Raw genomic sequence first — 26,765 nt, forward strand, 5'->3', positions numbered from 1 at the left:
TACAACTATTATAGCATAAAAAAAATTCCAGCATGTTTAGATATTTTCTTTGGTGATTCGTTGTTGTTTCAGTACTGCATTACAGTAGACCGATGAGCAAAGTTTTGTCACAGATGTTTTCAATGAGCAAATTTTGGGTTCACAATTTGAACAGAAAAGTTAACCCCTCAAGTGAACATAAGGTAGCAGACCAGTAAATAAACTTCCATAGACCCCAATGGTAAATGCTCCCACTTCAGAAATTCGGGAAAAATACTTACAACTCTCCAAGGTGTTCGAGACACACATCAAATTAAAGCTTATTTCATCACCTTTCATTTTCTTTTTTCTTTTTTTTTTGGGGGGGGGGGGTCAACTGATGACTTTTAGGAAAAATTTCCATCCGAAGATGATCACCCCTAAAAATAGTCCTGAAGCCCATCGCCATTTTGAAAAACGATGGCTACACTCCATTGCAAAATAGAGCGCTTTTAGGGTCCAAATTACATCCAAATTATACACAACTGCAAGCTCCCAGTCCTGTGCACGGCTTCCACCCATATTTTTTACAAACCCTCAAGTTCATGGCCCACAATACTCTCAAACACTGAAGATTTTGAGGGCATGCAAATCGTGATTTGGCCGGCGTAGGCAATTTGGGGCCTATTTACTGGTCTGCAACCATAACAGTGACTTCCTGAAATGACATCACAGCAACAACGCCCTCATTTGTCCAGAAAAACATGGACAATGTTAAGTGTTTAAAGAAGTGAGTTATCCAATAAGATTCACCTAAAGGGGATGTCAAGATGTTTTCAAACCTTTATGACAGTGTTGTAGACTACTCGCGTACTTTTTTTTAATTTTTTTTTTTTTTTTTTTTAGAGTACTTGTGCTCGTACGTACTCGTACTTGTGCTCGTACGTACTCGTACTCGAATGTCAAAGTACTCGTACTCGATATGACGGTACTCGTACTCGAATAGCAAAGTACTCGTACTCGCACATGTCGAAATTGAACTCGATCATCAAAGTACTCGTAATCGAATAACAGTTCTCGATAAAACAAAGTACCGGTACTCGTACTCGAATAGCGGTGTCATATGAAAATCGGACTCTTTTTCCCTTATTGGTTAAACCCCCTCACGTGACCGGTACCCCTCCTAATTATCTATGCATGAGCATGCGCAATACCACAAATGAGTCCGTATTTCATAAAACCTAAATTCATGCTACAGCGGTACTCGACATGATAAAAAAAAAATGCAGTATATCACTTACGTTCCTACGGCCTTATTTTATCGATACTTTCAGTTTCAAATGGTCGATTGCAGAGAAATACACATCTTCTCTACTCTACGCACGTCTGACTGAGCCTGGGCCAAATACGCACAATTACCCTTTTGCCGTATGTGGGCACAATGGCCAATCATTGTATGTACACACTGTACGCCGAGGTGTAATTACCGAAATGGTCGTTCGATTAACTTGGTGATTGGAGCAAAGCCGTTCTCTGAACCCCTGATTCGGTACTATTTATAATACGGGTCCAGCCTCATTGCCACTCTGCATGACTGGATAAAGAGACACAGCCGAGGTTTGAAAAACGGCCCCTAGTCAGGTTACTGCAGCAGGTCCACAGTTCAGCGGCCTAGTAGAGGCCTTTGAATGGGAAGCAGACCAAATGCGTAGACAACAAGAAACGCGAATCTGCCATTTTTTTTCCATACACGTTGCATGTGCACTTTTTACGTAAAGTGTACCGTCAACGTTCGCTTACGATTGCCTAGGTGTGATTGATTTTGTCTGAAGGACAACTTGGCTCAGAATGTATGCTTGCATAGGATGGTTGAAGGAATTAAAAAGATTATTGTAAGAACAACTTTTGTAAGAACACTCAGAACAGTGGTTGAAACTTATAGTGGAAATAAAGAAATCTTTTCTCAGCCATTTGAATGCTTGTTGTACTCTAGCCCGCGGGAACGGGGGTGCTGTGGGTGCCGCAGCACCCCCAACTTTCTGGATTTGGGTGCTGGAATATGCTTCAGCACCCCCAGCCTACTCCCGGGCAAAAATGTGTTCCAGCCAGCAGTACTAGTGTTCAACGACGATGAAATTGCGCCGCTACGCTATACATTACGCTTACTCTACAAATATCTCCGGTTTTTTTTCGTTTCTAGTTTTGCCGCGGCTATAAGCGCGGAGCTTCGAACTGGCACAAATACTGTAAAATATCAAGAGGAGGTATTTTCTAAATCTTCAGGCAGAATCGATATTTCCCTCAAGGTATCTAAAATCATGACATGTTATGATATTTCCGCCATGATGGAAGCTTTGACCCTAAAACAATAACCTCAGCCATGACAATGGTGGCAAAGTTGATTATGTTTGCCAAGATTTTTTCCATTTGATCTTTCAATAGGGGCAAATATTCATACCTTTCCCCTGAACGTTGCTAGCATTCTGTACTCAACTTTAACAAATAGCAAGGTTCACACACATCCCCAACCTAAATGGAGTGGGACGGGCGCTTTCATTGAAACTAGTCATGCTTTACGCCAATTCCAGTGTAGTTTCGTTTTAATAAAAAAGCTATTCATGCTTTACCCTATGCAGGTTTTTGCTCATAAAAACTCAGTAGACCGATAAATTGCCTAGCCCAAAACTTGCCATCTACCGATCATAAACATAAAGATGCATTTGGTCTTTTAGTCACTTGTACTTGTGGGTTTTTTAGTCTGAGGAATAAGGACCCGAAAATACAAGAATAATAATGCACAGCATTGTAGATTAATTTTATTAAATGACAGTTGACCTAAACTTTCATGTCTGTATCTCAGCTGTGTAGCATTTCCTTGGAAAATACTTCCTGCTGTTGCCGATTGAAAAAACAAACAAATTAATTTCAAATAATTAGAAACGCTTACAAAGACGAACCCTAGTATCAAAAGTGATTAACAGTACAAATAATTTTAGGCTTCAAGCATAATAATGTACCCGGTGCCGTATTCGGAAATACAAGTACTCGTACTCGTACTGGTACTCGGAATACATTGTACTTGTACCCGTACTCGTACTCGGAAGTGGAAGTACTCGTACTCGTGCTGGTACCCGGACGTTCAAGTACTCGTACTCGGAGACAATTAGTTCTTGTACTCGGCAGCACAAGTACTCGTACTCGGCTACCGACGTACTTGGCAGTACTCGGTAGTCGAAAAAAAGTACTCGACTACAACATGTTGCCATTTGAATGCTTGTTGTACCCTAGCCCGCGGGAACGGGGGTCCTGTGGGTGCTGCAGCACTCCCAACTTTTTGGATTTCGGTGCTGGAATATGGGATGCTGGAATATGGGATGTTCGGGAGCTGCGGCTCTGACGCCAACAACATGGGTTTCGCTATGCTGAACCCCATCGAGAGAGCTCGCCTGGTGGACGTCACCTAGCTTAATCTCGACATGCAGGTGGTGGCCAGCACTCCGACCGTCGTAGCTTCCCAGGAGTACATTAATGAATCCATCATACAACAACCCTCTATTATTACGTGGAAGACGAACTTGGCTATCAAGCGATCATGGAGCGTGGCAAGCGGCTTCGAGAAGATCAATCAGGTGGGCGTGCTGGCCGGGATTCCCGAAGTAGCTTCATGCTCTTGGATCGTGAGTCCAAAAAATCTCGAAACCGATTGGAGATGATCACTGAAGAGCAAATCTGGTCCTGGCCGTTTGTCTGCCCGCCGGAGAGGAGGATTCGTGCTACTGGCTATAAGTATTCTGACCAAATTGATACCGAGTAAATGGTGAGGAACAAGTCACCTAATCATAATTTATTCCTGCCTTTTATGCAAGTCAGCAGACGACTTTGGTTGTTCAATGATTTTCGAACTCCTGATATCCTGCATTTGGCCAGCTTTATAACAACCGTTAATTCTCTCACCAACAATATAAACTGTCGTTTGACATCATGCTGACTGATTGTGGTGAATGGTTTGTGCTAGAATGGCCTAAACGCTAGCCTGTCCTGCAATTAGCTCTTATGTGTTTGTTACTTATGCTTGATGATTTAAATTTGAACAGTTTTCAATTTTATTTAAAATGTTGGTAAGTTACGATCCCATGATCGTTGACAAATAAGATTTTATTTATTGATACATTTTCAACTTGAGGTATGTTTTTTTTCTAAATCCTTTTGGAAAGTTTAAACCCTCTAGAAAAAAGGTTTTGTTTCGGGTACAAACAGATCTATTTGCAAGCTGACTGGCTCCCAGTCCGTACATTATCGATACTGATTGTGGGGAACAAACCAACCTACCCAGCGATAATATAATTATTATCTGGCAGCCCATAATTCGAAACTGTAAAGTAATCTGTCAATAACTAAACATCGGCCCATTTTTCTTGGTCGATGTCTCATGTAAAACTGGCTCGTGTATTGTTAAACAATCTTTCTCGGGATGGAACTAGAAAATATCATGGTAAGGATCTTTGAGAGTGTGACAAATATAATTAATCAAAATAAACATTTTACTATGTTTCCCAACTCTATTTCCCCTCAAGTTCACTGCAATTATTTTCCCACTAAAATAGAGAATTGAAATGCCACGCTATATCTTGAAAATTAAATTGAGGCAACTAATTAAACCAGGCCCGGTAGCGTATTCGTTAACATATATATATAGCAGTTGGCCTTTTGGGGAAATGGCGGACGCAATACACCCACTGATCTACATATACACAGACTGTATGTATGGAGCATAGACATATAATGTCTATGATATGGAGATCAATTAATACACCCCTCTCATACTAGTACTACGCCATCTTCGCTTCATGGACGTCTGTAAACACGGCATGAGGCAGGCTGGCATAGACCCCAACAGCTGGGAGGAAGCCGCCCAGGATCGCAGTGCTTGGAGACAGACAGTTGCCGCAGGGATCCACCGCGCTGAGGAGAGGCGCACCTCCTTGCTGCAGGAGAAGAGGCAGAGGAGGAAATTGCGAGTAGCAGCCCCCACCCCTGAGTCAGTCCCCTCTCCTTTCGTCTGCGCTAATTGCGGCAGAGACTGTCATGCAAGAATTGGACTGCTCAGCCACAGCCGCCGCTGCAACAAAGACGAAAACCCCCGGGCGCAGTCCATCGTCAGTATTGACGGACGGATGCCTACTACTACCTAAACCGGGATGTGTAATATAGATTAAATTTTAAGTGACATCACGATGACGTCATCACGTGACATGTGTACTTCATATAAAATGTCATATTTTGACGGCCAATATCTACAGAAGTACAGGTACAGAAGTTATGATGAATGTTGTTGTGTGTACCTACGCTTGATGTGTTATAAATGAAAATTGATGTAACGTCATCATGACGTAATCACGTGACATGTTACGTCATAATTCAAAGCTTTATAAGAATGTAATCACCTTTTATATGCCACCATTTATTATTGGGGTGTTGGGGTGTTCTGGATGGATAGTACCTTTGGCGACGGGCAGCCGCCCCATGTTTATGGGGGCTCTAACCACTGGTTCCAACAGTTCACCCTAGCTCATGTATGGCTCCACGGAACTGCTTGTGTACGGCAGTGGCCACACCCTGGTATCCTGGCCTTGGCTGGTCAGCTAGACTACATGAGTGAACCTGTATGGTGGAATCCTGCAGGTGAGGGACCTCTCCCCTCTAGTACATAAAGTCTGTATCGGCGGAATAGGCAGGCTTGGTCGATAGGCTAATTCACCTGGTTATGATGGCGTGCAGCACTTCCTTCTGTGGTATTCCTTAAGAGTGGTTTGGGGATTGTCATTTTCCCGCTGCCTTGCGGTTTGGAGGCATTGGTTTGTCAAAGGCAAGCAGAATCAACTGTACCAAAACCTCAGTAGTCCTGGCGTCACACTGAGTATTCAGCCACTTGAAAACATGATGAGTTCAACCTACAGCACCAGTGTTAAAGCCCCTGCTTCAAATCTGCCCTCTCATGGAACTATTGACACTCTGTCTTATGACGACGGCGTCCGAAACCCTCTTGGGAGGGCATCGTCTGATAAAAATAGTCTCTGGAAGGGTCTTGCTCGACCTAGGAAAACCATCCTTTTTGGTCAGCTTAATTTTTGAAGTCTCTCTTCGCTGTCATCAAGAGAGGAACTAAATAAACACATATGTGACTACAACCTATCTGTTACCTGCATCCAAGAGCACCGTCAAATGCAACGACCTGAAGACCCTGATATCCGAATCTCTAGTTTAGGATCATCAACCATCTTCACCTCTTCTGCAACTCGGAATCGACAAGGTGCATCCGTTGGTGGAGTAGCAATAACTGTTCAAACATCACTGCTCCCGCTGCTGACTTCTATCTCTAAGATCAACGACAGAATTATGCTCGCCATCTTCAAAGGCAATCCTAAGACATACGTTGTCTCCTGTTACTCTCCCACTAACACCAGTGATGAGGCATCTATTACTGGGTTCTACAAATGTCTCAATGACACCATTGCCTCCATTCCCCTACATGCCCTCCTTGTCATCGGAGGGGACTTCAACGCTCATGTTGCAAGGCAGTTCTCCTACCACTCTACTACCAACCGTAATGGTCAGCTCCTCAGTGACTTTGTCAATCGTAACAACCTTCTGATTACCAACACACTATTTCAGGAGTCCTCCAAAAAGCTCTGGACTCACCAACAAGTACCTGTCACAGATTGACTTCATCCTGTGCCGTAAACGTTGGAGAAACAGCATCTTAGATTCTCAAGCGTATTCAACATCTGACCCAATTGGCTCCGACCATCGTATAGTCTGTGCTAAGATAAGGCTCAGTCTTCGTTCCACAAAACCTACTGCCCGTCCTAGACTGAACTGGTCTGAAATGGCTTCAGATAAAGAACTTGCATCTTCTATTGAGGACCGTATCACCCATGAGTGGTCCTCATTGTGCCCTGATGACCAATCTTATGGCCCCTTCGTCAAAGTGTGGGAGAGTGTTGGGAAGTCTCTCCTTCCATCACAAACCAAACGACCACCTAGCATTGCATCATCGACACCAGTCAATGTAGCTCGAACAAAGGTACTCACCTCCTTACCAACCAATCTTCCTTCTGCTCAATCTAACCTCAGTAGTATGACGAGCAAGAAGACCTCAGAGTCAACAACATCCTCAGTGCTTTTGACGAGTGGGAATCGACCAACTCCATCCAAAATGCCTGGAAACTGGTAAAACAGCTCTCTGGTAAACGTCCAAACACCGTTTTCATTCAAGGTGATGATCGACTTACCTATTGGAAATCCCATTTTGAGAAGCTTCTCAACTCTGATAATGCCTCCAATGACCCAGTCTCCATTGATCTTGTCTTTGATCCAAACCCTAACATCCCAACTGGCAAATTCTCCCAAGCCGAGGTCAACATAGATATTAAACAAATGAAGCTTGGCAAGGCTCCTGGTTTGGACAACATACCTATTGAAGTTTGGAGGCTTCCTTAACTCAAGAAATATCTCACACGGTTCTGCAATGCAACCCTTGAAGGTAACCGCCCTCCAGAATGGGTCTTGTCCGGCATCGTCCCAGTTCCAAAGAAAGGGGACCTCACCATCCCAGACAACTACCGGGGAATCAGCCTCTCTCAAACTGCTGCCAAGGTATACAATCGACTACTTCTGAATCGCATTCGTCCGGAAGTTGAGAAGATACTCCGTCCCAATCAAAGTGGCTTTCGGCCTCTACGTTCAACCTCATCTCAAATCCTTGCCCTCAGGCGCCTTATTGAGGAAATTCGTAACCACCAGAAGGAAGCTGCCATCATTTTCATCGATTTCCGTAAAGCATTTGACTCTGTTGACAGACCAACAATGTTTAAGATCCTGCATGCTTACGGTATCCCGGAGGAGACCTTTAATGCCATCAAAATTATGTATGAAGATACAAGTGCTGTTGTTCTCACTCCCGAAGGTGAATCAGATTCGTTCTCCGTCAACACTGGAGTTCTTCAAGGTGATCCTCTCACCCCCTACCTATTCATCATAGTTTTGGATTATGCCCTGCGGACAGCATTAAATGTAACCGATGGTCTCACCCTCTCACGCCGTAGGAGTAGTAGACACACTGCCCAATACGTATCCGACCTAGATTATGCAGATGACATTAGTCTGCTTGCTGACACCCTCCTTGATACCGAATCTCTCCTCCATAAAGTAGAAGCTTGCTGCAAGTCCGTTGGTCTCTCTCTTAACGCAAAGAAGACTAAGTACATGGTCATCAACCCATCTACCTCTGATGACGTCACTGCACTAGATGGCAGTAAGCTCGATAAAGTTGATGACTTCAAGTATCCGGGCTTCTACACCAACACAGCTCATGACATCGAGTGTAGAAAAGCTCAAGCTTGGTCTGCTCTGTTCTCACTGACCAAAGTATGGAGATCCTCGATCTCCAAGACCACCAAACTTAAGATCTTCAAGACCTTAGTAGAATCCATCCTCCTCTACGGTTGCGAGTCCTGGACCCTGACCAAACAGATCTCTGCATCCATTGATGTCACCTATACACGGATGTTGCGGGCTGTACAGAACGTTTCTTGGCAACAACATCTCCCTAACTCTGTTCTGTATGGTGCCCTTCCCCTATCTCCACCACCATCAGACAGCGTCGCTTTCGGCTAGCCGGTCACGTTTGTCGACATACTGAGCCAGCTAGTCAAGTTCTCCTCTGGAATCATGAAGCCCCTCGACGAAAAGGTCGTCCCAACATGACCCTGAAAACATCCATCGAGCTAGAAACTGGTCTGAGTGGTCCATCTCTTTCCAACACTATGCTCAGTCATCATGAAAATGAATGAATGAAGAAGAGAAGATTTATTACATTAGAACTACACATCCTTCCTTGATGGAACTTATACTTGAAACTTTACATGTCACAAAAAGTTACCGAAACAGCCCTATGTTTGTCCACAAACATACTTGACATAAATCTAGTTGCATGTGTTGACGGAAGATTTTCCCATTAATATCAATCAATAATTTCTTAATTGGAAATACTGTAAAGGTACATATCATCATTTGCATTGTTGCCAAACGTAACCCTCCGAATTAATATCAAAAGCTTACTTGGATTAGAGATCGTGTGGTTCTAAACACTCCTGGTATTTCTTTCCATCTGACTTTCTGCCTTTTTGAGGAAATCAATACATTTGGGTGATTTCAAACGATCAGTCAATTGACTGATGTTTGGAAATGTAGAGTTATATAGGCAAAATTGTTTTCCCTGATCAAAATAGTTTTGCACTGATTTCTCGGAAAGTGTAATACCCATTGAGCTGAAACGTCAACAGCTTGGGATTTGAAAAGTCTTTTTTGGTTTTTGAGTTATGTTACATCTGAGCAAAATGCATGCCGTATTCAGGAAAATTGCTTTGAAATAGATAATTTGAAATTGAGCATAAATTACAAATATAACTTGACAACTAATTATACATTTTGTATTTTTTCAAACACAGTTATTGACATTCTGTAAAGTTACCTGAATGTTCTTTGCAATATGGAAATTTTATTATTTAAATTGTGGAGGTTTTTATATTTGTTTGAATTGCATTAGTCATTAACGAAATTATGTTTCAAAGTAAATTCGGTTCGTTATTAATAGGGAAGAGTTATTGTTGAAAGCTGTGATGTGGGATATGATGTTGTGAACACCCGAGGGACGCATATCACCAGAGGCGAATCCGAAGGGTGCTATGCACCCGACATAGCAGGGGCGTAAATCCCTGAGGGATGGGGGTATATATCCCCCCATTTTTTTTGACTGGGGGATGGGCTATTGAATCTTCCCTCCCCCCCCCCATTTTTTCGTGATGAGAAAAAAAAAATGATTTTGAGGTTATTTTTCAACATCCCAATCACCAAAATGTATTCAGTAGCACTGAAAAGTGTTGAAACGAGCAGCAAAAGATTAAATAAATGCGCCTATTTGATGTCAGTACATACATAGTGATATATACATCTATATACAGAAGGGCGCCCCCTGGTGAAATATGGTGTCATCCTCCCCCCCCCCCCTCCGCTTTTCGAATTTGCACGGGCGGGCAATTTCTGGAATTTGGTCATTCCCCCCCCCCCCCCCCCCCCCCCACTCGCCGGCACAGATTTATGCCACTGCGTCCGAGGGTGTTCAGAACGTCGTATCCCACATCAAAACAGTCAACAATTGTTTTGTTATACCTTTGTCTCTGATGTTTTGGACTTTGATGGAAAAATCACGAAAACAATCAGCAACGGTTAACACAACAATCAGGACAATCGAAAGTCAACTCACATGCATGTCGAGTGCAGCTCGACACAGCTGATCGTCTGCTAGTTCGCTGCTCCTACTCATGTTTGAAAACATTGTGAAAATAGCGTGGGTACCAACGATACAAGTGTTTGCGTGTATACGTAGTACGTGTATCCTACAGGGAGTGTGTCATGACTTGTTTATAAACTTAACACGTGATCGTCCTACTCCAACGAAAATACAGTATTCAAGACAGAGGTATAACAATTGCTTTGAAATAAACTCATAGTGAACAGAATGCTTCACACTATTATGTGTCGTGCTGTGGCCAGACTGAGTGAGAACCCAATGTTTTCGCATGATATTTAAATTGATCACTTTATAATGGTTAATGTAAGGATGGTCCTACATTAGGGGAAGAACACAGTTTTGAAACAATTTATGAACTCTATAATGTTCGGGATCAGGCTAAAAGCACACGTTCTTTCCTGCAACCCACATTTTTTAGCTATTGGCGAATGCTAGAAACCCTATTGGCTTTTAGCAAAACCTGGTCGTTTTGGTAACAAAAAATCATGTACGTAACCAATACTTATTTTGCATTAAAATACCGTCATACAAATTGAAACAACTTAATAACTTTGAACAATTTTGAACAATGTTAATAAAATGTAGAAATGGAGAAATTCTGGGCAAACGGTAAACGCTTCCTAAGTATGTTTGTTTTGTTGTCCATTTTGGTCTTCCCCTTAACCCTTATAAGTTACGTCCATTTCGTGAAAAGAAAAGCTGAAAACACGCGTCCGTTAATTCTATACACAACAATAAGCTATAGTCACAGCCCCTCCTCCTCCCCACCCAGTTTTAGACATTTCATTTCATCACGTAACCGAGAAAGAAGAATCGTTCTTTGGTGTCTCAATATATTGGACAATCCTGTATTCCTATTTAAGAAAACAAGTAGTGTAGAAATGGTAGTAGAATAGACCGCCCTTTTTCATGTTCCCCCAATGAAACAAAAAAACAAAACATTTCCTCGAGTGCCGCAAGACAACTTAAATCTTTCGTTTCAACAAACCCCACTCCCCTGAATCTGGTGTTTTTAAATACTTAGTCCATTTCGTGAAAAGAAAAGCTGAAAACACGCGTCCGTTAATTCTATACACAACAATAAGCTATAGTCACAGCCCCTCCTCCTCCCCACCCAGTTTTAGACATTTCATTTCATCACGTAACCGAGAAAGAAGAATCGTTCTTTGGTGTCTCAATATATTGGACAATCCTGTATTCCTATTTAAGAAAACAAGTAGTGTAGAAATGGTAGTAGAATAGACCGCCCTTTTTCATGTTCCCCCAATGAAACAAAAAAACAAAACATTTCCTCGAGTGCCGCAAGACAACTTAAATCTTTCGTTTCAACAAACCCCACTCCCCTGAATCTGGTGTTTTTAAATACTTAGTCAGGGTGACAGCTATGTTTCCTGTCGTGCGGCCGCCGGAAAATCATTCTAAAAATGTTGGAGAAGCGCTGAATAAGTCCTGACAGATGAGGGTGCTTTTCCAAGTTGAAAAGATTGTATTTGTTTTCGTACGTAACGTTGGTTAAGTAGTGGTTCTGAGGTGGCGATGCTTTCATGTTCTTATCGAGAAAGGATATTGAGCATGGATACTCCTCTGTTATAGGCGTAGGGTGTTTGGGGCTGCAGGATACGTTTTCTTTTGCCTATGATTGTTTATTGTCCTACTGTATCACCACTGCTTGAATAAAAAGGGAATAAAATGGAAAGAGGAGTTACATGTCCAAAAGTAATGCCCTCGAAAACACCTGTCAACCTATTCTAAGTATTTTGTGTGATGCCGGATGTTTAGGATTTACATGTTTACATGCCACGGACACACGTAGTTACTTCAGGAATGGTCTTTCAACGATCCTTGATCCTCAAAACATGGGTCATGGGTTGCGTGTGCAGTTATGTGCAATATTGGCCGAGATATGCTAAACCAAAAAAAATGAATTCTATTTATTCATTTGTTCTTTCTATTTTTTTTTCTTTTATTTTTTAAATTATTTTGATTATTATTAATATTTATTTATTTATTTTAAAATATTTTTTGTATTAATTTGTTTACTTATTTTTTATATTTTTTTTTTTTTGGGGGGGGAAGGCAATGGCTTTTTATGGCGCTCATACGCCACGGACACATATTGTCAATTCAACGATAATTGTATTATGATATTTGACCCTAGGCCCTAACAACATGGGTCTAGCCATCTTATTTGTTAAGTTATCTGCAATATTGACTGATATATAGTGAAAAATACATTTTTCGGTTATGGCGGCACTTATTTGCACAAAAAGATACATGCGACAATTTTACATTTTGTTAACAAACCAAATCGTTTTCTACGCATGTTGGTATAGAAACGTCGATTACAAGTTGAGTTGTGAGGGTGCACGATACCCGCTTCTTCCCACTAAGCTAATAACACTAGAAGATGTCACGCAGGATACAGATTGAACGCAATCAAATAAAGTGATCGTTCAAGTCTTTTCGGTGTTGGATGAGTTGCCATTTAATGCATTAATTAATCGTGTAAGAAAGATTATTTTTTTTAATAGGTGGCTTGCTCCATTTCATGAAATAACAAAGGCATAAAGGACATGTTATTGACAAATACATGTAACAAATCACGTGATTTGCATGCTCTTTTTCCAAGTTATATCTATTATGACAATAAGATCATACAATTCAGCTGTCTACCATGGGTCTCGACCGTTTTACGAACTGAAGAATACCCATTGAATACAATGGAATATGGACGTTTTCCCACCTCTATGGATGAACGAAAGCTTGCACAGAAAAATTAACATAAATCGCTTTTAATATTGACTTGTTCCTCATATTCAAAACACAAATCTGACAGTAAAACTAATGCATCAGTCTTGATTTAAATGATTAAAAATCTCATTTGTATTTGAATGTCTGTGTGTAATCTGTAATTATCATTTTGCTCAATAGCTTCAAATTGCATTGCATGGACAGCATAAAAAGGGGTTTTGATAAAACAAGCATACCATCTGATAACATGAAAACATTTCAGTATTTGTTTCCAGAAGGACATGCTCTTTATGGACATCTTCATTTTTTTTCTGAAAAAAAAATGAATCCGGGTCACTTTCTTTCTGTCTTACCCTGTATACAATAATTTACAGGTTAAAAAATTACACCAACAATTTAACATTAACATTAAACTCACTTCATTAAAGAAGTGACGACTTCACAGCTTATAATTTAGTGCTTACATGTGTACAAAACTACACAAACAACCCTATTTTTATGAAAGAACATTAATATATAAATTTGAAGAAAACAAATAATGTACATATGAGACTGAATCAAACATGTCTACCGGCAACATTACGTTAAATGTTTGAAACAGCAGAGGTGCATCAAAATGTGTGTTTGAATACACTTAATGAATGAGGGCCAACATCCTGATATCTGATATTCTGGATGTTCCAGACACAACAGCGTTTTTCGCCATATCCATCTCGCTCTCATATGAACGCACACACAAAAAACACAGAGTCCTAACGACTTGTTTCCCATACCTTCTGTGGACATCCTTTTGCTCACATGCAATTAAGAGAAAGCCCGCTGCCACGTGCAAATGAAGGCTCTTTGAAAATGAATATCTCAAACTTAGTAACCCTGGACCCCCAAATGCCAAAATGATCATCAGAAAGTGAAGAAAACATTGTATTGACCATTGCAAGTCCACGGAACATCTTACGCTCTCGCCTAATGTGGACATCTTTTGTTCACAGGTCCACACAGCGACCGTAATGCTTGTACACGAATAACACAAAAGCCTAGTAGCTTGATTTACACAGCAAATAGTTAGCACATACATAAACAGAAAGGCCATTTTATGCTGCATCAGTGATGTCCTTGGTTATATAATACGTGTCCAAATGCATATGTCACGTGAGTGTGCAATCGACTGGTAAAACTCTGGGTGCAGCAGCTCTGCAGAGACCCGAGTAATGTAACAAAAAAAAAATTCTGCAACTCCTTATCACAAAAACAATATTCACACGCTTGAACCACATCCACATTTTACCCCAAATACAGGACAATTTCGAATGATTGAAAGTAAGATCCAGTAGAACTCAAATGACAACTCAATCTTCTAGATTACATTAATTTCAATATAAGCAGTTCGTTCGGTCACCGATTTTAGTCAGTCAGATCGAATTCTCACTCGAATAGAGTGAAGTTTCTGTAAGGTAAAATAAAGAGTAATACCACATGATGCACGCTTAAAAAGCTGAAATGAAATCAATCCATCTTCATAGCAATGCACCTGCGGTAAACACACCAGCAGTAAACTTTTTTTCTCTCCAAAATTCACTATTTGGTGAAGTGGTTATCATATTTAAGGCAAACGTATATATAACAAAAATCTGTCACATAACTTCAGCGAACTCTTTTCTTGTCTTCCTTCCTCGTTTCATTCTTTGTTTAGCGCCTTTTTATTGTGTGAATAACGGTTTAGAGTGAAGTTAATCCAATTGAACATTTTCCATTTACGTTTACTAAATATAATCTTTTTCAAAGTACCTCAATCCTTCAGTGATTTTCACTCTGAATCTGCTGGTTTTTTTTAACCGAGCATATGTTTTATGACCTTAATTGTCCTTATTTCATATAAGAAATATCACTTGACGGAGAAAGCTTTGTGTCGCACTTTACGTCTCGAACAACAAGGCGAATTCTGCAACGAAAATAAAAGGCAAAGGTAGTTTATTTATTTCTCAGAAATGCGGCAAAGGGACGCACTTCTTTGAACATTTCTAGGGTAGCTACCATTTTATATTCCTAATATAGGCCTATGTACTTTTTTAGGTGAAAGGAAAACTTTAGTTTTGTTTTTAATTTTAATGTATTTTGTTTCTGAATGGCCTTCCAAATCTAACCTTTTGATAGTTCATAAACTCTGTTTTTTTAAACATATTTTCCTCCTAAATCTTCATAATCATATTCACACTCTATTTATTGTATTTTTAATTATTTTCCTTTTTGAGTTAACTTTATCAATGTATATTTTTTAATCTATCTATAAATGTAAGAATGTCTCAATTCGGCCTTTAGCCGCGATGACGTTTTATTTTTATAAACCATTTCAAATCTAATAATAAAATTCTTCAAACAATTGTGTACATATTCAAAACTGTTCATTTCATTGCTCAAAATATGGCCCAAGGTTGCCTTATAAGTGTGGTTGAAAACGGTGTTTTTTTTTAGGACAGGTGTTATGTTTAAGCAGCCGTACGCTAAACTTCGTTCCCATGGAGTTGAACAATACGCTTCCACTACCTAGTCCCTTATCCTTGTATTGGATCGTTTGAACGTTTCAAAAATCTTGCACTTGCAAATTAGGTATGGAGTAGTCTGGTGGCTGGCCATGCTTCAAATCGCTGTTTGTTTCTGTAAGCTTTGTTTCCGGTACAAATGGAATCAAATTGAAAACACGATTTGTTTACCTTCAAATTATAATGTTACAGTTTTACCTGTCCGACATATAGTGTTACATTAAATGATATGAACAAAATGGACGATTGGAATGATTGTTTTTGAGTGCATGCAATAATTCAAAAGGAACGTCAAAAAAATGTAATACCTCTAATAATTATTGCTATAATTACCTTCGAAATTGAGCGTTCCAGACCCGGTGATGTCAGCTTCCTTGCAGATCTCTTCCACCTCGTGTTTGGGGATGTCGATGAATTCTTGGATGTTACTCAGTACATACCGAAGCTCAGCTACACTGCACACAAGATACGATGAGAAGCCAATATAAAACCCAGAGCCACCCCAGAAAATGTATCAGGTAGTACTGAGTCTATTGAAACAAATTACAGTGTATCACACTTTTCCACAAATTCTTTCTTCTTATGAGCCAGCAGGTTTGTCCATAAAGACAATACAGTTCAAACACTTTCAGAATGACATATAAACACATTTGGACTGGATTTTTTGTTTTGGCGATATAACATAATTTGCGATACAACAAACTTGCTCCCTCATTGATTAATGAAGAATCGCCTTCAGAAAACTACTACACAGATCGAAGCAATTTATTTATAATACGACGATAAAACGCAGGACAAGTTGAATTGCCCATTTTTTCTAGCTTTTAAATTCAACCAAAATGTTCTTGTTTGTGTTTGGTAATTCACTGTCTCCCTAGTGCTAGTCACCACACCATTATTGCGAGTGGCTGGCTGAGCGGAATGTCACTGCACCTACAAAGGTGTGCAACAAACCCCTTGCATAGGCCGGTTGCTGTTCCTCTGTAATTACGCATAAGCCATACATTACATTTGAATAAGGCATAAGAGCTTTCATTTATGCAAACATTTCAATTAAAATGGTTCTCGGTGAAGGCGCTATATAATTATGTGAATGGAAATAGCATTATTTCCATCATGAGGGACAGCACAGATATAAAAGCAATAAATCAACTTTCTTTGTCTGTTGCATTCCCGCATTCCAACATAAAGGTCATCGCCCGCAAGAATACTCACGACTTCCTTTTATGAGAATGAAGAAAGAGAAGGTATTTTCCGTTTTTGAGCCCGTAGAATTGGGCCCAATATTTGAAAAGACCGACCTGATAGACCCCACCCACCGCGCAAGTAGTCAACATCACGTGCATTACCATAATGCCAAACTGCACGAAGATGCGCGCATCTTGCGCATGTGCACCATTGTCGGACGTTAAGTAAGTCGTTGATTGGTCAAAATACTGTAGGTTGGGCTAAATGTAGAAACTTACTCGAAGGAGCCTTTATCCTCCTTATCAAAGGCTCGGAATGCTTCCCTTATTCCTTCGTCCCTGTCCAAGACCTTCAGACGTTGCGTCATCAGTAACATAAAATCCTCAAAGTTCACCAGACCGTCCCCTTTCGAAACACCGATTCAGCAGTTGTTAGGAATAAAAAGCATAACTTGGGCTGTGTTTATAAAAACTGCCTGCGTATAATTACAACTCCATGCAAACATTTTCAACAAATGAGGATGCTATATGGACGCCAATGTAGGGTACAAAGACGTGAAACCCAGGGTGTATTCAAAATCCCGTTCTCGTGATGAATGAACATGAGAACGGTGTTTCAATTCACGAGAATCAACACGCGAACGGTGTTTGCGATCGAACAGGATTTCCACTCACCACTTTTACTGGTATGGATAGTACATGAAGAACGCCATAACAATGATGGCACACTCAGACCATCACAACTTGCATTATTGTGTGTGTGCATAAAAGTGAAAGCGCTCATTTCACGAAGCGCTGCAACGCTACTTTCAACGCGTTATATGATCCATTTCACAGTGCAATCAATTAAACTTCTTGGCATACTTATTCAGAGCAATTTGAAATGGGACGCACATATTACCGACCTCATTAAACGTGTAGGTAGAAAACTTTACATGCTCCGTCTTCTTAAAGGCCACTGTTTGCCTGTCCAGGATCTACTTATTATTTACAACAGCTACATCAGACCGCTTCTTGAATATGGAGCACCAGTATGGGATGGGGGATTAACCACCGCCCAGTCTGACCAGATCGAAAGCATCCAAAAAAGAGCTCTACGAATACGTGGTTATAACAGTTATTCCGAGATGCTATGTGAGCTCGGGATTTCCCCCTTGAAACAAAGAAGAGAATCTCTATGTACATCATTCATCGAAAGAACATTGAAACAAACTGAACAATTTAAGGATTTTATCCCTTCTCCTCCAAAAATGAAACGTACACTAAGAAATTCGAATAAAGTCCCACAACTTAAGTGTAAAACAAATAGAATGCAGAATAGTGCCATTCCTCATCTGGTACATCTGTATAACTCTAATCCCAAATGAAATGAATTGATTTTAACCTGCAAGCTTTTATTGTATTTTACAAGTTTTAACGTTATTTTAATACTCCCTTTCATTTAAATAAGATAATTTGACTGCCACACATCTTGCACAATTTTTAAACTCATTCATCATCTGGCTCATTTTTATAATTCTAATCCTAAATGAAACTATAAATTTTTTACCTGCAACCTTTTTGAATGTCTTTTATAAGTTTTAACGCAATTTCAATGCCCCCTTTTTAAAGTAAGATAAATTGATTGCAACACAGTCTGTAACAATAATATGTATTTCTCTATATAGACAACTTTCTTTAGTCAGATCTGTATGCACAATGTTTAAACCTTTTCTAATATTAGTATTTAATGTCATATTTTGTTTTTTAACTTGGTAGACCTTTAACTTTTTTAAAAATGTATTTTTTTTAATGTAAATCACGTGCAATTCAGCTGTGGCTGCCATTCGTGATTTGTTAATAAACCATGTTGAATTGAATTGAATCTAACGTCCGCCATTTAGTATTACGACACTCTAAAACAAATATTTCAAGAGGAGATCTGACAACTGTTTGCTGAACAACAGACTATTATTTACTTTGGGTTGTTGTGCTATAAATGTGAAATGAATCGCATGACTCGTCGCAGGGACACGACGTGTCGCAGCGCTGCGATGCATCGTAAGTTACGATGAGTTTCTTGAATTATGGTGCAGAAGCAGTAATGATTAATTTAGAGAAATGTACGTTATCATATTATGGGCTTGTCTTTGTCAACTTTTATAGCTGTCCCGGGATATCAATTGTTTTCCTAAAATCATTTGATATTGATGTACAGAGTGTCTCAGAAAAAAAATACACCGTAACTTTAAGTGTAAAAATAAGCGTCAAAATTGAAAAAAAAAAACATCAAACGGGAACATAAAGTGATATTATTTTGCTATATTGTAGTGAAAACCGCATTTGATTTGGTTGAGTAGTTACGAAGACATGATCAATTATGTGACACTAGTCAAAGAACACTTCCTTCCAAGTCTGCTCAGTATACTGAATTTAACTACCGCTGATGGCTCGCATTATCTGTTCAAGCTACCTGTCCTCATTTCATTCCTCAATGAACCAACATTGTTGAATATATTTTATGAGATCAATATATTTTGTTCGCATTATTACAGTACTGAATGATTAACCGTGAGAATTAAAACAAGAAAACGAAAATGAAGAACATTTACGTTATATCAATGTAAAGAGGTATTGATTACTTTTTGGCCTGTGCTGTCTGAATAACTCATTATACGCAAACTTAGAAGAACAAGAGCTGCATTATCGCTGATTTCTTTGTAACTACTGAACGAAAAGAATTGCAGTTTTCACCACAATGTAGCATAATTATTGCACTTTATGTTTCCGTTTGATTTCTTTGTCAATTTTGATATTTAGTTTGGAAGTTGCGATCACTTAACGTTAGGGTGTATTTTTTTCTTGGAAATCCTGTATTTTTTGTTCAATCACGCGATATGTTCATGCATGTGTATTAGCGAAAAAATAAATAAACTTGGTCAAAGTACAAACAACTGACCATTTATATCGGCCTCGTTGATCATTGCATGCAGCTCAGTATCCGTTGGATTTTGGCCGAGTGACCTCATAACAGCACCCAGCTCTTTCGAGGAGATAAATCCATTGCCATCCTTATCAAACACCTCAAAGGCAATCTTCAACTCTGCATGACAAAGGAGAGAGAAGTATTCAAGAAAGTAAAGAAGGATAAATCTCATTAAATATCCAGGGTAAGTTACAGTCATGCTTGTCTGCAAAGAGGAACTATATCTGGAAAAAAAAATAGGGCGCTATATAACAAAGGAATTTTCTAGGTACAAACACAAGATGTAATCCTTTAATTGACGCAGTTTAGTACCTTTCATTCAATCTACAAACATACAGATTGAAAACATATAATGTTAGAGTTGTTGCCATAATTGTGTGTGAATTAAAGTCATGTACTTTGGATTTATGTATCAGTGATGTAGTGCCTTGATGCTGGGCCTTGGCCTTAAGGCTGCCTTAAGGCTGGATTTTAGGGCCTTGGCCTTGGCCTCGAGGCTTGAGGGCAAATGCCTTGGCCTTTGCCTTGGCCTTGAGGGTTCAGGGCCTTGCAATTTTGAGTCAAGGCTCTTCAAGGCCCACAGATTTTTGCATTTTCCAGATAAATCTGTTCGAAATTTTGCTGTTACCATTTTAATCCTATTACGATGGAGGAGGGAAGCACCATATAGATTTGTGTGTTGGGCACACTTCCACTTTTATAGCATCAAATGTTGTTACCATTGTAGTAGATTTGCTGCAACAATATTCCGTACACTTGTGGGGCTAATGAGATGATCACTTTAATTGCATATAACTATGGAATAGATCTGATTGGTTGTATATGTCTCCCTGATAAGTGCTAAAGATTTGCATGTATCTGTTTTAGATAATGCTGATATTTCTGACCATGTTGGGCCAGCAAATAAACATTTCCAAAATCAGTTTCTTGGATCCCCTTTTGTTACACTTGGGAGCATTGTGTGTCAATATACATGCAGAAGTAAATCATTATTTTGTTTAGTTAAACCATATTGAAGACCTGAACTTATACTTTAATAGATACAGTGCAGTCATAAAACGGTGTAGGCCTATGCGAGCATGTTGATTGCAATTAAAGAAATGTTGTTCTTCGTAACGAGCAATTCGTGATGATAAGGGCGGATCCAGGGGGGCCAAAAGGGGCCATGGGCCCCCCCCCCAAAAAAAAACTAAACCATTTTTGTTTATGTGACGTCGTAATAAAGGCAGGCAATGAGTACACCACCATCTTTTCCTCAAAAAACATCGGTTAAAATGGTCAGAAATTGCCTCAAATCGCACCACAGAGTATCTCGAATCCAAAATTTTTTCGGGGCCCTTAAGCGGGCCCCGAAGCCCAAGCCGTAATTTTTTGACCCACTTTTTTTGGGGGGACCAAAATTTCTTTGCCCCCCCCCCAAATTGTGTTCTGGATCCGCCCTTGCGTGATGATGTGTCACTCATGTGACTATAATTAGTTCTATATCAGTGGTCATTTCATAAAACAGGGCCTTGGCCTTGGCCTTGGCCTTGAGGGTGAAGCCTTGGCCTTGGCCTCGAGGCTTGAGGGTCAAAGCCTTGGCCTTGGCCTTGGCCTTGAGGGTCAAAGCCTTTGCTCCAACACTGGTATGTATAATACACCAAAAATCTTCGTTATAGTGTACTTATTCACTCAAAAAAGGGGCGTATTGAGTACAGCAGCCTCCATGTGTTGTTTGAATACAACGTTCAAACGTATTTTTCGATGTTTGCAGTGAAACTTGGGAAACCTTAGCAAAACGCTTTTAAAACAAAGACTATGCATGTCGGACGACGGAAGAAGTTGACTACTCACCATTGATCTGAGCTTCACTCAGTTCCTCCTCCCTCTCATCCGTCTCTTCGTTCTCTGTTGGTTTACTATTGGCCTGTGTGATGGAAACATAAAACAAACACAAAACAAGGGTTGAGTCATCTCGTCAAATATCTGGAAAGAGGTGACAACATTATCCCCATAGAGTCATTGTTTTTGGTTATTGCGGTATTCCGACAACTTCCCCCAAATCTTCCAGCATCTGAGTTTCCAAATTCAACGTGGTGAAGAAGTCATTGAGACATGATGACTATACTATGAGGATAATAGAATGGTGTCATTTTGAATCGGTTTCAAAATGTGTTTTTTTATTGAACTAAATTAGCCTTTTCGATTGTGTCCGGCTTTATTATCTCGGGAAGATTCCTGACCGTTTGTTGTCAGAATGCTGCAACGATGCGAATTACATAATAATGTTATTTGTGCATAAACGTCTTGGCAATTGATTTTGCAACTTGTTGCAATTTTGTAACCAGAGGGCGCCCTGCTGGAACTGAAGAGAACTCTCAACAAGAAATCCCAAAACGTAAGACAGAGAAAACCGTTAGAAACAAGACAATACTCTAGTGTGTGAAATAACCTGAAACAAAATTAATCTGAATACTGGTGCTGCATGTGAAAAAGTATTCAAAAAAGTAAACATCTTGAGGATAAGATGGACAGTATGTCCAATCTGATACAAATGTACACAAGTGTGAAATGGTTAATTAAACTATTATTATTTATAATTCCATTTGGGATCCCAACCTTTGAACAAAGAATATACAATAACAGCATGTGTCCATCGTGGAGAATTTAACTGGCAGATACTGTATTTTGTTACGGATGATAAAATGTAACATGCCTATTACTTTTCCCTGTTAACGTCAGTACTGCTTTTGACACCATAATTTTTTATATTTCATAAAAAAACTGCCCAACCCTTATTAAATAATTTTACATGAAATACAAGAACAAGCCATGTTTCGGCCTATGAATATTGCGTTGATAATTCACCTCGCAGTATTGCTGGTATATTTAATATGTAATCCACGCACGAGGTTTGCTTACTAGGAAAGTGCGGGTAGAGTTTCAACACAGTATGCCGTGTTGTATCAACTGAAGAGTTTATCGGAAGAGTAATACGGGGAAAGTATAGACTTTCCATTGCTGAGCCTATTGTAGGCCTATTGTAGCCTGCTGCTAACTTGGTGACATATGGCAAAACATGTAATGATATTCCAGCATCGACCGATTAGTTATACACAAAGCAAATAGCCGCCTTACTCAGTAGTGTTGGCCTATCACTATTGGCAGAGGGAACTATGACAAATGTTAATAGTGGAATGCTGGGCTCAAAGAATTATACATTAATTTTCCTCAGAAAATTTCAGGTTGTATGTATGTTGTATCTAGAAGGTTTTTCGCTTTATATTTGAGCGTGTGCATTCCTATAGAAAGAGCTTTTATAATTACGTAAGTAACATAACCAGCAAATTTTCCTCAACCTTGTGATTATTCGGCAATTGGCCGGTATAGCCCACGACAGTCTTTCAAATTATTTCCAATGAGGTCTGGTAGAAGATGTGGACGAAATTAAAGTTTTAGTCGTGCGAGGGAAAAAAACCCTGGATGATAGTCCAAGGAAATTCCACGGAATTACGCAGGAACTGAAAATCCAATCCACATAATTGGCTCAGGCGGATTGCAGAAATTTTGAAGCCGAGAAACTTCTAGGCCAACCGAATTCCTATCAGTATCAGTCACTTGACAAGTAATTATTCGGCAACTTACGACAGCGTTAAAAGGCGACAAGTATTGAAAATAAATTTTAATTTCGTTTGGCGCGGCGAAATACGAATTTGGAAATTGTTGTTGCTTAATTGTTGGCCATCTACGATTCCATGGACATGGACATCTACGATTCTCATTTCATGGTGAAATGTCAGTGCTGAAACAAGACTAGGCACTCCTAGTAAATCTGGTCACAGACCAACTTGGTCCAAGGGGTTCAGGTATTCATACGAGTCATATATTTGAGCTAAGTTAGGCTTTTACAAGTCTATTTCAAAAGTTACAGTTTAGTCAGTCAAATGCAAAATAATACAGTGTCTGCTGCAGATTCCCCCCCCCCTACATATAATAGCTCTGCCGCTGCGTGATACTAACCCAAAAGGTTGCAACAAAAGACACAGTGGCGTTAACAAAAGGTGGTATTTTGGATTTGAATAAACCTGCTTTGCGTCAAGGTTTTCTATTTTGGTTAACACATTGTCGGGCCTTTCGTGCTCGGTCAATTGTGAACGTATACATCCATGTACATGTACTCTGTGACTTGTAGGCAAGTATGAGCTCCAATGCCGCAGCAACCAAATCACCGTTGGTATATGCCCTCACTTTTCTCTCTTTAATAGCCTCGTTACCTTTGCATTTTCCTGAGCTATTTATGATGAAGTGGAAAGGAATGTCGCTCAGTTTGCAATGAAGTGCGATACCTGTTTTCCAAAATGGCGATGTGACTTCTTTTTGGGATTGAAAAGTTTAACGCATATTTGCCCCTAAAATTACTGAAATAGAATGAGGGTACATCTGCCTTCAATTTGTTTGTCAGGAACACCTTGGGGAGTTGTGAATATCTTACCCACAAATATGAAGCCTGGAGGCGAGGCTTGCCGTTTGTGTCATTTATTAGTCTGCTATGGCGCGGACAGGCCAATTGAATAATACTGGGTTGCAAAAAAAAGGTGCACGAGAAAGTATTCGTCCGATAAGAGAGTACAACGGTAGTGCTAATCAACCGGTGCAATCACGACGCATTTACCTGAAGCCTTGATTTTGTTCCTTCGTATAAGTTTGTGCAATAAGGACGTTAAAAAGGACGCGCCTGCAGGACGTGTGCGGATCAAAATGAAATTGCATGTTTGATCACCATTTTGCGTTGCTACTAAAATTATCGGGCATAATATCAGCAATAATCATCTCACATCAAAATGTTAACATGTATGTGATGTGGGCTTGGTCATTGACTGCACAGAATGGTGCTATAGTTTTACCTGTGCCGCATCCAGTATATGCTCATTACTAATGGAGCCTGATAATGGTCCCTTCAGTTCGGGCAGTGGGGCCTTTATATCCTCCCTTTGCGCAGAAACACTTTTGCAGCACGACAACAAACATAATGCACAAGGAATTTATATTCTTTCGAATACAATTTAAAGACCAACAGCCATCATCGTCGACCACCAGCCCGCGGTGTTATTCATTGTGAATAGTCTTTGTTTAAGTGGGGATGCGTATGCACACTGTGCGCTCATCATCAGAATTGTTAAGCTACATCATAAATGCGTTACAAGACAAACATAGGTCACCACTACAAGTCAGAAGGCATGAACAAGGAAAGGTATCATCTCAGGGTTCTGAGCACTTTCATGAATTCACATTCCTTGATATTTCCCTATTACCTGAGAAATTTTCAAAATTTCACGAGAAATATTTTCACTTGAACGAGGTTGCAAGGAAGTTGGAGAAAGTAAAACACAGCCATTGTGAGGTGTGTGTTATGTACACTGCATAAACTATTTTAATACAGCCAGTCTGTCAATGGATAGTGCTTGGACACAATGACTCAAGACGCACACTCGCCAAACTGGCGAAAACCACTCCCTTTTGGGTCACCGTTGGATTCCCTGAGTTTATCCTGGATTAAAAAAAAAAGTGTTTTCCCAAAGTCGCTGTATTTTCCCTGGCATGTTCAAGGTTTTCCTTGATTTCCAGAGTAGCTACGAACCCAGCCAATATTGTCGCTTTTAATTTGAACTGCTAAAGAACGTTTTGAGACTGGATGATTTGCAATTGACATAGTCCAATGGGGATTTGTGGTGACTTACCAAACACGTACGCTGTATATTCCCTTAAGTCATACATGGGCGGATCTAGGCATATTTGCGGGGGGGGGGGGGTCAAGCCCATCACATTTTGTTTAAGGTCCGAATGATGCTGACAGGTGGACATTATAGGTATTTTTATTAGTACTATAAATATAACAATTTTTATATGTTTTGTGTCAGGGAAAGTGGGGGTTCGACCCCTCCATATTAACTAGGCATATGTCTGCATGCATGTGTAATCTTCATGGAATGACAGAATTATCACACTCTTGAAGCTGTTATCTAACACGATTTTATATTGATATTTTACTGATTTTTCACTAAAACCTAATATGAATGATGAAATAGCGAGCACTTGAAAACTCACGTTCAGTTCTAGGACGCAAATTTAATAAGATCATACTTAATGTATCAGATCTCAGATTGCAGTTGACAGCAATTTGAACATAAGGACAGACAGATCCAAGCAAGTAACAGTGCAAAGCATATTTCTTGCCCAAGCTCACATGAGACACATTTAAAACATGTTATTTAAGCCGGTCATGTCAAGAAAAGGAAAAAAAATAGGCCCACGTTCACAACATTACTTTACATTGTGGTAAATTTTACACCAACAAAGACAGACATATAACATGCACCAAGTAGGCAAAAACTTACCATTCTCGACACTCTAGCACTTTGGTGGTTTATGTACCAGGAAGCTACACTGCTCCACTATTTTGTGTCCAATATTCAACTGCACAAAGCTTGCCTGCCTACCCACAGACTGAATAATAATAAACTCAATCATGCGTTAAGGCCGCAGTAGGAAAATAAAGAGTGGGGTTTTGACGTACTGGTATGCTGGTAGGTCGTTTCATTTTTAGCGTATACAGATATGTTTTGGTTGGCTTACTAGGCGCTGCATATGCACGATTACAACACTCTACAAGGTTACAGACCAGTAAATAAACTTCCATAGACCCCAATGGTAAATGCTCCCACTTCAGAAATTTGGGGAAAATACTCATAACTCTCCAAGGTGTTCGAGGCACACATCAAATTAAAGCTTATTTCATCATCTTTCATTTTCTTTTCAATTTTTGGGGGTCAACAAATGACTTTTAGGAGAAATTTTCATCCGAAGATGATCACCCCTGAAAGTAGTCCTGAAGCCCATCGCCATTTTGAAAAACGATGCTTACACTCCATTGCAAAATAGAGCGCTCTAAGGGCCCCAATTTCATCCAAATTGAACGGAACTACAAGTTCACAGTCCTGTGTACGGCTTCCACCCAT

At 39.8% G+C, this 26,765-nt stretch overlaps 1 protein-coding gene across 1 annotated transcript; it reads right to left on the reverse strand.

Moving 5' to 3' along the window:
* Positions 1 to 14,304: 14,304 nt before the first annotated feature.
* On the reverse strand, positions 14,305 to 26,275 carry LOC119725939 (calmodulin-A-like). The gene is made up of 6 exons (XM_038197557.1): positions 26,145 to 26,275; positions 21,604 to 21,676; positions 19,744 to 19,887; positions 17,085 to 17,211; positions 15,952 to 16,073; positions 14,305 to 15,020 (listed from the first exon to the last, which is right to left on the reverse strand). Exons 1-6 carry the CDS (start codon positions 26,145 to 26,147, stop codon positions 14,995 to 14,997), a joined length of 495 nt encoding a protein of 164 aa, XP_038053485.1. The 5' UTR covers positions 26,148 to 26,275; the 3' UTR covers positions 14,305 to 14,994.
* Between the last annotated feature and the right edge of the window lie 490 nt (positions 26,276 to 26,765).

The sequence above is a fragment of the Patiria miniata genome, unplaced genomic scaffold (assembly GCF_015706575.1).
Source record: "Patiria miniata isolate m_02_andy unplaced genomic scaffold, ASM1570657v1 HiC_scaffold_19, whole genome shotgun sequence".
Classification (NCBI taxonomy): domain Eukaryota; kingdom Metazoa; phylum Echinodermata; class Asteroidea; order Valvatida; family Asterinidae; genus Patiria; species Patiria miniata.

Coding starts and splice junctions, on each gene's coding strand:
- LOC119725939 (XM_038197557.1), bottom strand. Junction 17,212..19,743: donor CAACGAGGCCGATATAAATG/GTCAGTTGTTTG, acceptor GTGTTTCGAAAG/GGGACGGTCTGGTGAACTTT. Junction 15,021..15,951: donor TGGAACGCTCAATTTCGAAG/GTAATTATAGCA, acceptor TTTTCGTTGCAG/AATTCGCCTTGTTGTTCGAG.